The sequence below is a fragment of the Melospiza melodia genome, chromosome 1, assembly GCF_035770615.1.
Source record: "Melospiza melodia melodia isolate bMelMel2 chromosome 1, bMelMel2.pri, whole genome shotgun sequence".
Lineage (NCBI taxonomy): Eukaryota > Metazoa > Chordata > Aves > Passeriformes > Passerellidae > Melospiza > Melospiza melodia.
Window position 1 is genome coordinate 53976041 of NC_086194.1, and position 14401 is coordinate 53990441.

Consider the following 14401-nt stretch of genomic DNA (forward strand, 5'->3'; position numbering starts at 1 on the left):
TGTGCTTTCTCCATAATGAAGGTGGTTTGGATGGTAACTAGAGTCAGAGATAGGTATCAGCACCTACTCACAGAACCATCAGGCAAGTTTTGGTATTCAACATTCAGCATGTGGTTTTCTGTGAATTGGTGTTTAATGAAGAGTACCCTGAATCTTTCTGAATAAAATTGCAGAAGACTATTCAGCCACAGTTTGTCTCTCAACTGGTCTTGGAACAGGTATTTTTGATAACTGAAGAACTGTGCCAGTTTGGAGCTTCTTTCTGCTAACACGTTGAGATTGTCATGACTATGCAATGTAATATAATGGCATATTAGTAATTTGGAATTCCATGGAATAGAGGTAAAATTTGCAATGGTTAGTCTACTCTTGATCTAAACTAGAGATTAACAAAGTTTTCATCTCTAGTTTAGATCAAGATGGATGGATCTTGATCAAAGGATGGATAATTCTGTTCAAAATCAATCGTATCAACTACCAATTTGTAAATAAATTACTTTCTATTAAGACACAAAGCAGCTCTCTCTGAGTGGAGAGTCTAGTATAAAGATTTTAAAGCTTCTGCTTCTTTTCACTAACATCATGTCTTTCTGGGGACAAATGTTTAGGCAATTACTGTAATTATGATAAGGACTCCATTTTCCATGTGAAATAGAGAGAATGAGTAGTCACACAGGACTGTATAATTACATTTATTCCCAACCCCCCCAAGAAAATCTTTTACTCAGACAGCATGAGATTGTTTATTTGATACATCAGTGTTAAAATCATACAAACACACGTGGAAGAAAATTAGGAATTAAATTATGTCTTCTCTTTGAGTCCCATTAGGGAAACTGAAGGGAGCAAAGAGAGGACAAAGTAATGTGAACTCAGTGTGAAGGAATGTAGCTAATGTTCCTTATCTGACCTCATGCTGAGCCACAGCACCAGTGCAAAGCAGTTCTTCTATAGCGTCATCCTCATACCCCAGCACGCTCTTCAGTATCTCCACTGTGTGTTGTCCAACAAGTGGAGGTGGTTTTGGATGTGACATAGCAAATTCACTGTATCTGACGCCTGGTCCTGAAAATATAAAAAAAAAACAAATAGGAGGGAAATTATTTTCCAGAGTTACTACCTATATTTATATTGAAATGTTAAAGGAAAGTACCTCATTTTCACACCAGTTCTAATCACAGTCCTTACCATCAAAATGTTTTATTCTGAAATTACAGACTAAAAAGATTCCAGTTTGCAATAATATACCAATAAGCCACTTTTAAATAGTTCACTCAAATGCAGAATTGCTGGACTGCTGGATAGTCATGAAATGTTATGAAAAGCTTCCCGTTTTTTCCAGTGATATGTATATGGATATCAGGGTGCTTTGAGTCATATTATGTCGCCAGTCTTCCACTCCCTGCTACCTGAACAGCAATGCCCAGCCCACTCAGGATGAGATGCAGAAATCCCCACATTTCTACACCATGAGGCAGAACAAGCATAAGGACACAATTCAGTGTCACGTTAACACACTTGCACTGCTGTCAGAGCAGTGCACGGACAATGGGCAGCACCATCTCCAGCTGGCAGCAGCTCAAGCACCTCTGCTCCAGTATCCTGCAGTGACACAACTGACAGAACGATAAAACCAGTTTGGTTTACGTGCTTTATCAAAAATACAAGTAGCAGCAGCCGTACGAAAATCAACAATGATTTATTTGCTCTGGAAGGAATAATTTCAAAAATGAAAATCTGGAAGCTGGCAATGATAAGAAGTCTTCTTCTATTGCAGGTAGTCAGTTGTCATGTTTTAGTGGTGCTCTGTAGTGAACTGATTTCAGTTCACTGTAGCTCCCTGCAGACAAGTAGCTATACCCTTACTGCCAGACTCAGAAAGGAGAATGAGCCACAAATTCATGCTGGAATCAGAAGTGAGGTGCACCCACTCACCTCACAGAACTGAGGTGCACCTTCATTGCGTGTGCACTCAGCACATGCAATGAAAGATTAGCTGCCTCATGGAGAAAGAGAGGACAATAGTTTCCTTAACTGCTAATTGAAAACTGTTCTTTAATACAAAACTGAAGAACATTTGATGCTATTGACAAAATTATTCCTCTATTAATAATAATGGCTTTTATTACATCATTAAAAGAATTTACAAAAAAGGTTATATATAATTATATCTTTGTCTACAAAACTACAGCTTTGCTTTGAAATGCAAAGAAATACAAAGAATGTTTCAAAAACCAGAATAGTATTTATTTTATTTCTGAAGAAATAGAATATTGGCCCGCAAGAGAAGTGAACCACAGCATGAATTGATAGATTTGCTACATGAAGCTACTACTTATTCGAGGAGAGATGTTGGCAAAGGTCAGTCAGGATGACAAAACATGTCATTTTACTATTTTTTGCCAGTCTTCATGAACTGGAATCAAGTGTTTAATACAATAAAGTATCCACCTCCAGGAAAGATAAAATAAGACAAAAGGTGCCTAGAAAAACAGTAATTTTCAAGCTGATTTGGTACATTTCTGACAAGTATGCTCCTGGAAGGACTAATGGTTGGACTTGATGATCTTACAGGTCTTTGCCAACCCAAATGATTCCAGGTTCCCATATATGGTTTCTGAGTTTAAAAAGGAAAGGAATTACAGTTGGTGAATTGCAAACCAAATAATTTAACTTCAAGTTCCATTCAATACTGGACAAAATAATCACAATGAAAATAATCAGCAGATGAGTAACATGTACCTCTTGAGAACAAATAGTATGTGTGATCTCTTGTCTTTCTACCAGGAAAAGGGCTGGACATGAGATACATCCCATCTAATAATCTAGATATAGAAGTTTAGTTCCTTAGACACTCTTTGGAGATACTGAAGATGAAAGAACACACAGTGTCTTCTAAGACCCTGGTAAATGAGTAAACCTGGCCAGATGAATTGCAATCACCTGTGTTTCTCCATAGAGGAAAGGGTAGACAAGTGTCCTGGATGGGGAGGTTTACCACCCAGACATCAAGCCAGGTGAGATGACCCTCTGCCATGGTTTAACTCCAGCCAGCAGACAAGCCCCATTTGCTCAGTCCCCCACCAGTGCGATCAGAGGGATAATCAGAACAGGAAAAGGCAGAAAACTCACAGGTTGAGATAAAGAGAGTTTAACAGGGAAAGCAAAGCCTTGCACACAAACAACAAGAATTCCCTACTTCCCATAGGCAGGCAGGTGTTCAGCCACCTCCAGGGGAGCAGGGCCATGTAACAGTGACCTGGGAAGACAAATGCCAAAACTCCAAAAGTTTCATCCTTCATACTTCTTTACCCCACTTTATATTACAGAGCTTGATGTCATACAATCTGGAATGTTCCTCTGGTCAGCTGGGGTCACCTGTCCTGGTTGTCTCTCTTCTCAATCTCCCATGTGTTCCCAGTCTTGCCAGTGTGGCAATATGAGAAGCAGGAAAGGCTTTGTGAAAGCCCTACTCAGCAATTTTAAAAAATCTCTATATTATCAACCCTGTATTCAGCACAAATCTGAAACACAGTCCCATAGCAGCCACTCTAAAGAAAATTGCCTCTACCCCAGACAAGACCAACACATTCTTCAACCTGTAAGACACCAAATCAAGAACTGACTTCCAGAAAGAAAATTCTCTGCGATTTTCCATAAACTCATTAAAGAAACAAGGTCCAGATAAATCCAAAACAAGGTGCAATATTGAGAGGGAAATCATATTCAGAGAATTGCTTCTTGGGATCTTCTAAAACAGAACATTGTAAGTGAGCTCCAGAGGAATCTGTTCAGTATGAAGCACTTAGCAGTGATGGCTCAGCAGCACCTGATGGCTGATGGAACTCAGATCTTACCTTCTCAGCTTTCTGAGGACATCAAAAGTTATAACTTCCTGTGAAGCACATTTTACAATGACCTGGCTACATTGGAGAAATGGTCTGATAAAAGAGGGTGAAATTCAGTACTGTCAAGGGGGAGGAATTATGTTCATTACATAAATACAGTGCAGGGGACAAACAAGAAAGTAGGAATAGTTAGGGGTTATTCTAGATCACAAAGCGAGGATGAGTCAACAACATCATGCTGTTGCGAAAAAGGCAAGCATCATACAGGGGTGTACAAACAAGAGAGATGCCTGCAGGACACATTTTTGCTCTAGTTAGAGCTGGCAAGTCACAGCTGGAGCAGTGTCTGGCGTGGGGCCCCCACTGCACAGCCATCTGGAGCACCTGAGAGCTTCCACAAGACAGCAACTGAAATTTTCACAGGCAACATGACAGATTGAACCAAGTGGGATCATGGACCTAAAGAGAAAGGCTAGAGAAAAACAACTTCAAAACTGTTTTCAAAAAATGTATAAAAACCCCACCACTACCACTAAAATAAACCTTAAACACTCCCCCCAAAATCCATGCAAACTTCCTGGAAGGGGGAAAGAAATCCTTTTTCATGTCCATAATGAGAAATACTTGACTTAAATTGCAACAAAGGAAACTGTAGGAAACAAAAAAAAAAAAACATTTATAACGGTAGGCTAACTAAATGCTGAAACAAGCCACAGGAGGAGGCTGTGGAGTTTGTATCAATCCAGTCTTTAGTAAGGAGATTTATTCTAGAATAGGTCATCCCACAGCTTATCCCTGGGGCCTGCTGATGGATTAGATCTCTCAAAGACCCTTTCACCCACTAATATATGTCCCTTTCACCCACTGTAATAGGAAAGCTAAGAAACAGCTCACATCAGGGATAAGTTTTCTATTAACTTGTTCCTCTGATTCTACTCACTTCAAACACACCGAGTTCAATTTCCAGAGGAAAACTTCAGTGAAAGATCAGTACATTTTAAAGGGAAAGGTGACATCTCTGGGCAATAGTTGTATTAATTCCTCTGCTTAGGAGTGAGCAGGAGCCCTAGGAGGGCAAAACTGGCAGTAGTGCAAGCCACAGGAATGATCTCTGTGCCAGCTGAAATGCTTGTGACGATAATTTCAAAGTAAAAAAGCCTTTTAGGGATTTATTAGTCTAGAAATTCAACAGAGCCACAGAACTATTATGCAATTTCTACTAAAAAGAAAAGAGACAAAGCAATCTTATTTCAGGTGTGTGTATCTGGGAGCTCTTTACACCGAGAAATCAGCAAACCCTCAAAGGTTTAGTAACTACAGACTTTTCATTTGCTTGTGCAAATTTTTGCTAACATAAAAAATTATAGATCTCAAACCCTGGGAGTTTTTGCAGTGATATTGAAAGACACAGAATAAAATCTCTAAAGAGAGAAAACCAAAATTGACATTGTGTGCAACAGACAGAATGCTTCATGCTTCCCAAAGAAAATTAATCTTACAAACTAGAGCATGCTGGAAAATTGCACAGCAATTATAAAACCAGTGTCTTCCTTGAGCTTTTATTGTTTGATGCATAATTCATCACGCTACTTTTCACTTTGATAGAGTTATAAAGTTATCTACATTCATTCAAAGGAGCTACTTGCTAATGATCCATCATTAACGATTCTCTGTTCTTTCCTTGTGTAACTTCTACTTGGCTTCTGTGTCAATTAGGAGGGTGCAAAGCTTGCCAGTCAGGCTTCAGCAATCCCACGCTCCTACTGAACAACGCTCCAGGAAAGCAACCAGCAGAATGCTATGCAAATGCTAATTAAACACAACTGCCTTATGAGGAAACCATCCCTAGAGGCAGAGAGAGGTGAACTGCTTTAATTAAGGTCAAAAGCATTTGCATGTGGGTGAGTTACAGGAGCCTAGCAGATGAAAACAGGCCTTTGCTGGGGTAGAAGCAGGGCGACTGGTGAGGGGGTGTGAGGTGGTAGTCATCTGTGCATCCTTGCTGCCAGCAGCACATACTCCATTCAGGCATGAAGTTAAGGGGGCATTTATTGTCACCCGAAAAAAGCAATGAAAGAATGAGTGGTAGCTGTAATTTACCTTTGTCCTGTCAAATTAAAAGGAGTCTGTTTCTCTTTTTGCTGTGATTAGCACTGACAGTAAAGCAAAGAGCTCTTTCACCACATTTAAAATCTAAGCTAATATTTTGTTATTATTATCATCATTTTGATTTTGACACATTGCTACAATACATGCTGTGCACACCACATAACCTACAAGAACTAATAGTGTGACAATAAATCAAAATTTTTTATCGATTGCAACCACAATGACAATTGTACCAAGACATCTTGAATACTTGAACTGAGCTTCATTATAATAAATTCTTTTTCTTTGGGGCCTATCTACTATGGCACTGCTAAGCATCACACTGAGCCACTAGTTAAAGACATACCAAACACGTTAAAGCAAAAAAGAAAAATGAGATAAAACCACTGAAACAGGCCCAAGAAGGATCCTGCAAGAGTGAGATGCCTTTGAACACTCACCCTTAACAGGGGAAATACACAGCAGTCTTTGGGATATGTCTCTGGGTATTGCTGAGTTTGGGACAACAGAAGCAAAGTCATTTTCACTCTACACACAGCAGAAATTAAAGTTGAATTTCAATTCTATTAAATGTGCAAAGCATAGTATATAAAAATGGATAAAGGTAATAATCTTTGCTTTGTCCTGACAAATAGCATTCCTCCAGCATTGTACAGCAGCCACCGGAAACCACATTTTCTACAGCACAGGTTAGAGCATATTGAAGCAATCTAACTCTCAAACTATGTAGACAAAATCAGGCCTGGGGACAGTCAAGCTCAGGAGAAAAGTCATGATTATCTGTTATTATTCAAGTGGGACAAGGGAAAAAAAGGGAAAATTTGAGCTAATGTATGTGTATACATTCTGCTTGAAACATATCATCTACCTTTGCAAAAAAGAGCAATGAGAAACACAGCACCACTTGTTAGTTAGTTCTACCCTAGCATACAGTGTAATTTATACACATGTAGGAATCATATGAAAACAAACAATACTTGGTTTGCATTGCAAGGTTTTGGCTACAGGGGCAGCTTCTGGCAGCTGCCAGAAATTTTCCCTATATCCGATGAAGCCAATGCCAGCCAGCTCTAAGACAGACTCACTGCTGAACAAGGCCAAGCCAGCCAGGGGCAGTGGTGATAGCAGCTCTGGGGCTACATATTTAAGAATAGGAAAAAACCTGCAGAACAGTAAGCAAAGGATAGAAGTGATAATGTGTGAGAGAAATGGCGCTGCAGATGCCAAGGTCACTGGGGAGAGGAGGTGCTCCAGGTATCAGAGCAGAGATTCCCTTGCAGCCTCTAGTGAAGACCTGGTGAGGTGTTCTGCCTGGTGAGGCAGCTGTACCCCTTTGGCCCATGGGGATCCACAGTGCAGCAGAGACCAATCTGCAGCCTCTGGAGGATCCCAAGCCAGAGCTGCCTGAAGGAGGCTGTGACCCCATTGGAAACCCACACTGGAACAGGCTTCCAGTGGGAACTGTGGACTGGTAGAGAGGGGAGCCCATGCTGGAGCAGGTTTGCTAGCAGGACCTGTGACTCTCTGGATTTCCACACTGCAGCAGGCCATTTGAAGGGCTTCAAACCATGGAAGGGACCCACCTTGGAGCAGTTCATGAAGAGCTACAGCCTCTGGGAAGGACTCATGTTGGAGAAGTTTGGAGAGGACTATAACCCATGAGAAGAACCCCTCATAGAAGCAGGGAAGAGTGTGAGTCTTCCTACTAAGGAAGAAGATGCAGCAGAAATCTGTGATGAACTGTTCACAAGCCCCCATTCCCCATCCCCCTGCACCACTGTGGCAGAGAAGGTAGAGAATCAGGAGTATAGCTAAGGCCAGGAAGAATGGAAGGGTAGGGAAAAGTTGTTCTAAAGATGGAGTTTTATTTCTATTATCCTACTGCGACTTGATGGGAAATAGATTAATTATTCCCCAAAGTGAGTTTGTTTTGCTCATGACACTGATTTTTCTGTGTCCTTATCTCAACCCCTTCCCCTGACCAGCAGAGGAGGTGAGTGCCAGAGCAGCTTTGGTGGGCAGCTGTGTGCAGCCAGAGTCAACCCACCACACAAAACAAGCATGCATGCCTCTTTCAATAACATGGTGTTGCTACACAGGAGTTTTGCAATTCCAATGAAATATCATCAGCAGTTAAGAATGATGGCCCAGAGCCAACATATTTGCACGCAGATCCCTTATATGCTACAGGTCAAGTGTTTGGAGCATGCAATCAACTGGTTATGAAACTGGCCTGAAGGAGATCAGCAGGAAAGAAGCAGTGACTTTTAAGGCAATGAAAAGGAAAGCAATACAAAATAAGTCCATGAGAGGGGCTTCATGGCTACTATGAAGAATATATGGGTGTTGGAAATGATGTGTGCAGGGATATGATATGAGGAGTAGACCAGGGCAACTGCATTTTGAGTGTATGATTTCTTCCCATTGGTCCCAGCCATGACTTCTGTCAATCCATTATTCCCAGCTGAGAAGATGGTGTGCCCGAGCACACAGCACTGCACAGCTTGGCTACACCACTTTACACAGGTTTCTTCCCCTTGATGAAAATCGAAGCAGAAAAATACACAAGACAAAAAAGCTCATTATACATACTTGCCAGTATGACTAGTGTTCACAGGCTTCAAAGTAATCTTCAGAATTAATGATCTGATCCATCTCAACTGGAAATTTCTCATATATTTCTTTTTCTTACCATAGATCTGAAAGTTTAGGAGATTAGGAGACTTTTTGGGAATCTATTTAATTGCTGGGAAAAATATTTCTTTTCGCATTACATTAGAGCAGGTGATCTACCTTTTAAGAACAACTCATAACAGATTGGAAAAAAGTAATTAAAGAAATAATATTCAAAATCTTGCCCCTCCTTCCTTACTGCTGCTTCCACTTCCTCCCCCACTTAGAGCACAGTCACACACTTGGCATCCAGCACAGCTGAGAGGGGGGAAAACTTTGGCAGGATAAGTAGGAATCAGTAACTGAGACTAGAGAGGATGGACAAACTTGCAAATGGTGATAAAAAAAGTAAACCTTGCTCTAGGTGCCATAGAAACACACATATATATCATCAGTAAATACTAACCAGTAAAATTGGTAGGGCAGTAAATAGTGTCAATACTAGAAATATCTACAAGCCACATTTTCTCATTTGGACAATTCTGACTTCTGTGGAAGAGGTATGAGGAGAGTCCAACTGCAGACATGTCAAGAAATTTAAAACCAAAGCATTGTGAGAAGAATGACTTGACCAGCCAAGGTAAATACAGATAAATACATATTATCTGTGATAGCCATGATGGGTGTTTAAAAATGAGACCACTTTTAAACCAACACTTAGGCATTCAAAACATCCCCTACACAATTCTGAAAATCCTTTGCCAAGTACCTTTATAAAAGCACTTTCTCACCTGAAGCTGCATGTGAAGAAATGCATTAAAAACCATTTTATATATTTCATATTAACAAATATCTTGGATATAATCAGCGTAAATCCCACTCAATATTTATATTACTCTTTACATTTTCCAAGAGACACAATACTGACTGTACCTAATTAATATGACTGCTGGAGTAAAGGAAATAATTTATCAGTCACTCTAGTTGCATATTTGAGAGTAATCCCACATAATTGTGCTCTCTGAGTAACACAATTTTGTGATAGGAGTCTTGGCACCCAAAAGCACTTTAAAAAGTTGCAGTATGGTGGTGTCTACTTCTTCCCACGTGTATCATCTCACAATGCTTAAAATTTGTCCCAACTTTTAGTATAGACTCACGTGGTCCCACTCCTTCCTGAAACCCCCAAAGACCTCAAGAGAGGATTTAAAGAAATACAGGAAGGAAGATGACCAGTAAGAATACACAGAGGTAGCAATTTTAAAGAACTATAAATTCCCCAGGCAATAATCTGTAGCTCCATTTCCTAAGGAAACAAGTTTATGTGTCTGTGCTGTCTTTCTAATCATCTGTTTGTCTGCCTTGTCCCTGCCACACGCAGTAACTTCTGAATCTGTCAATCTTGACAAAAGTGTAGACATCCCAAGGTAAATAAATTCTTAAAAGTGTTGAGAAAAATAGCAACTGCAGAAGGACAGATGCCCAAATTACTGCCCTGATGACACAGAAAAAACTCCAAAGAATGCAGCTGTTATATTATTCTGTTTGGCTGCTAATGGCTTACCATTAAGTACAGTACAGCTCTGTCAGATACATCTAGCACATACTGTAGAAGGCTTAAAGGACATGAGGATAGTTCAGGTCTTAATAAGGACACACATAGAGTTTATCAAGGATATAAGTTTGAAGTACAATGCTATTTAGTGCCAGAATTTCTTTTAAGTACCTTTTCTATAGTACTGTGGAAGGTGTGTTCTAGGGGTTTTTTGTTGTTCTTGCAGGAAGGAGCTGAAGAGCTACATGGCAAAGAAAACTTGCTGAGAGAATCCCTGTAAAATTCTAAAAGGAAAATTCTGCAGACACAAGCCAAAACTACTGAAAATCCAAGCTAAAACACAATTTTTCTCAAGTCATAACCTAATCAATACAAAACGCAACACATAATCCCACCACAGGATGCTGGTTAACCACAGGTTGTGTACCTAATGCAGAAATTACAGAGTGAAGCTGAACTTGCACTACACAGGAGGTCAGATCATAATATGATCACAGTGGTTATTTCTGAACAAAAAACATTTTAATTTCTTAAATGCCCATAAGCAAAACTGTTTCCGTGCAACAGGGCTGGGGTTAAAATGGCCTATCTGAATCTCCTGTGATACTTAGATGGTCAAGTCACATATTGTTTCATGTTCCATCTTTACTGTAAGCCAAAAGGCCTTAACTATTGTATTATATGGAGAGTAATTAGAGAGAAGAATGCTGACATGCATGGAACAAGAGAAAACAAAATGCTACCTGAAATGAGCCTCTTGTCAGGACAGAGCATTGCCTAGTTGCAACACACCCACATGATCTGGAAGGTGAATCATGCCCCCAGCTGAACAGGAAGGGAAGCAGCTCCTGGAGGGGAGGCTCTCCTACTGAGCCTGGTGAAAACTATTTCCGAGTCCCATGCCTTGTGGTTAGTGTGAGCCTGCATGTTGGAATAAGACACACCAGCCAACCCAGTCTGTATCTCCTCAGTGCACCAATTTGTCCTTTCCTGTGTCCTGTCTCCAGCTATAAGTTGGATTCTTTGGCTCTTCAGAGACCCAAAAAGTAATCCTCTTGGCCAGCTGTGCATCATCAGAGTGGGAGCAGATGAGCTCTTCCTTGCAGATGAGCTTTTCCTTACTCTTTAGGCAACCAGCTGAAGCCCAGATACATGAAGCTGATAATTCAGGGATGTAAGACAATGCACACTGAAGGACATGCACAGCCTAATCCAAAGTCTGGGTATAATTTGTCTTGCTTACTCAAGGGGCACTTTTTCAGGATAGGAGGCTTTAAGCTTTCTCCAAACAACTGGTGAAAATAACTAAAAATTAAAAACATTTGGGCCTTCCATTAACACAAATTCAAAAGAATACACAAAAAGCTCCCCTAAGAAACTTTTGAAAATGCATTTCTTGTTCCCAAACACCCTGACAAGGTTCACAAGCCTGATATTCCAGCTCCCAGAGAACATTTTTCTGTGGCCTGTCCTTTAAGTATTTCTCTAGTTATTTCTGTACCCTTCTGTAAGCCTGGACATCAGAACACAGGATTGATTATTTTGCAGGATATAAATAATTTTCTATGTCCAATTTTTATGCCTCTAAAGAGCAGACCAGCTCTTTTCAGTACACCTTGTAATGGGAATATATGTTAAAATTATTATTTTTGATGGCTCACACATCATGCTTCTTTAAGTCTCCTTTCAAAACCAGAGGTGTTTGTTGCACAGTCCTATTCTGGCATTCCTATCTGATAGTATTAGACTCCACTGTAACATTCCCTTTAACAGCAATGGTTGGCAGCCAGAATAGAAAGTGAACTGGATGGTAAATGGTTTATGGCAGGAGCAGTCTACCAAATTGCTTTGATTAAGCTCCCTAACCTCACCACAACCCACTGGTATATTAGTACAGGTTACTTATTCATTTATACAGGATGATTAATGTCTTGCAACATCCATCTTAGAAAAAGAGAAAGAAAACCGAGAAATCAATAGAAACAAACTGAGAAATGAAAGCCTTCTTCAGTCCACCTGTAGCAGAACTGCTTCCAGCCACTTTTTTAAGACTTTTACATTGATTATTTTTTCCTCAACAATCGCTTGTTTTAGCCAAAAGCTTAACTCTCAGAAGGAGTATATTATTTTTAAAAGGCAAAGATTTGACATTTAGTTAGATGTCAAATCATGTGTCTGTCGTGCTGTATGGATATTGCTACACTCCTTTATTCTATATGTCTTCAGATTGTTCCTCTGTGGCCAAAACACACAGGCATATAAACCTCCACATTTGGAAAATTCAACAGTCAGTTGATACTTTTTTCCCTGGTTGGTGACCCACACAAAATAGGTATTTTCAGAGTGAGTATTAAAACAATGGGAAAAGCCATCAGTTGCAGCCCTGCCAAGGAAATTCTGTTGGTTGAAATTCTTCATCAGAGATGAGAGCCAGGTAACTCTGTGTTTGAGCACCATGGAAATATTTAGAAATCAATTTTCAAGCAAGGCACCTATGATTAAGTAGGGCTGAGCACTGTGCACAGCCTGATCATTCTTCCAAAAGCTCTCCCACTCCACCCTCCATTTACTTCTGCTGTCCCCTGTGTAGCAGAATGAGGCCAGTTCTAGTGCACAGGGACCTTCCTTGGCAACGGAAGATGGGAAGGGATTTGATACTTTGTTTTGGATTACTTGAAGAACTGCAAATTACATTTTTAGCTCTTTTTGGGTAAGGTGCCCAGACTCTTTGAGGCATAGGCTACTAAAAATGCTGGCTGAGTTTTGAAAAGCTCTGTACAACCTGGGATGATTCTTTGAGTGTCATACTTGAGACATCTTTAAAGGGGCCCATTTTCCAGTAAAAGCTGAGGACATTTGAAAACCTTTCCCCTTCAGACTGCCTCCATTTGACTGTGCAGAGACATCTGGTATTCAAAGTAGACAAGAGGAGAGAGTATCCTTCCTTGAGCAGAGGAAAGTAACATTCTAGACATATAATTTCTTTCAGCCATTTGTTTCTATTTTTTTTCCAATTTCATATTTAAAATAAGTCATCAGGTTTATCTTAAGTTCTTTAGAGGGAAGCAGTGTGCTTAAATTGCAGTCTGTAAATGGGGTTAGAGAGAGAGCTCACTGCAGAATAGGCTGGGTTTTTCCATTGATTTGTAATTTGTAGGTGACTACTTGATCAATTCTGTCTCAGTGTGGAGGGCTGGGAACAGTTTTTCTTGTTTTCCACTGTTTGCTGCCAACCCCTGACACGTGATATTCAACTCATCTTCTTGCAAATATCAAAGAAGAATGGGCAGGAGAAACAACCATGTCAAACGGAGCAGCCTTCAGTATGGTTTTTTTGTTTTGTGGGCATGCCAGTGTGAGCGTGTGAATGTCGCTTAAGTATAGGCTGGTTCTCTATCAAAGTTCTTGTGGTTTCTAACATTTGCCAGCCTTTACTCCATCAGAAGGATTTCAGTTTTGTGCTCTACCCTAAAGTGGGCAAAAGAGTCAAAAATCATCTCTCCTCCCCCGCAAAGACTAGAGTAGGATTAACAACCAGAAATTTAAGTCAGACACACCCATGAAGAAGAATGAGGCACAAGGTTAGGAAGCCATCCAAAGAATGGTTGCCTACCTCCTTACTAAACTAAATTGAGCTGAAGTCCTTTTTTACTCAAGAAGACAGCTGAAAAGCTGAGGAATAAAAATTATAAGCAAATTGAAACCAGCCATGCCTAACCAATACCCTACCTTAAATGTGCGCAGACCAGTTTCATAAAATATTTCCCCATTCTTTTTCCTTCTCTTAATACTTTGACTGTTTCCTTCAGTTGCCCTTTAAACTGCAAAACAAAATGCTTTTACTGACGTGGTTTGTAATTTTGAAGCCCAAATCTTAAGCAGCAGGTGCTTAGTTTTAATGGAATTTTTCCATCCCCAAATGTCTGGGATGATCAGTTGCACCTCCCTCCTACACAGCCCCTCACCTTTTATCCTTTGCCATTTGTTTTTGTGGATTTTCATTTAATATATTTCTTCTGCTTTCAGCAATCTGCTTTTTCACTGCAAACCCTTCAACCACTCTTCTTATTTTACCTCATACGATTGGCAAGTGCTGTCTCCTAAAAATCCATATCAAATATGGAAGGCCTTGCTGCCTCTGGTCTTGCTATCTCTAACTTCATTTTCAGCAGTGCTCTGTCTCTTCTACACTGCACTGGCAATTTGAAAGGGCCTTAGACTGGTTGTAAATATTTGTACCACAGGAAAAATTACATTTTAATTGCCAGAGGTCCTA

General features: G+C 40.2%; 1 protein-coding gene across 3 annotated transcripts in view; it reads right to left on the reverse strand.

Annotated features, from left to right (window-relative positions):
• Positions 1-675: 675 nt before the first annotated feature.
• Positions 676-14401, reverse strand: part of SUGCT (succinyl-CoA:glutarate-CoA transferase) — a 309674-nt gene continuing 295948 nt past the window's right edge. For all 3 annotated transcript variants that reach the window (XM_063158278.1, XM_063158287.1, XM_063158295.1), the window contains one exon: positions 676-1065. In XM_063158278.1, coding sequence (XP_063014348.1) covers positions 902-1065 — 164 coding nt within the window. In that variant the 3' untranslated portion in view covers positions 676-901. The remainder of the gene's footprint in view (positions 1066-14401) is intronic.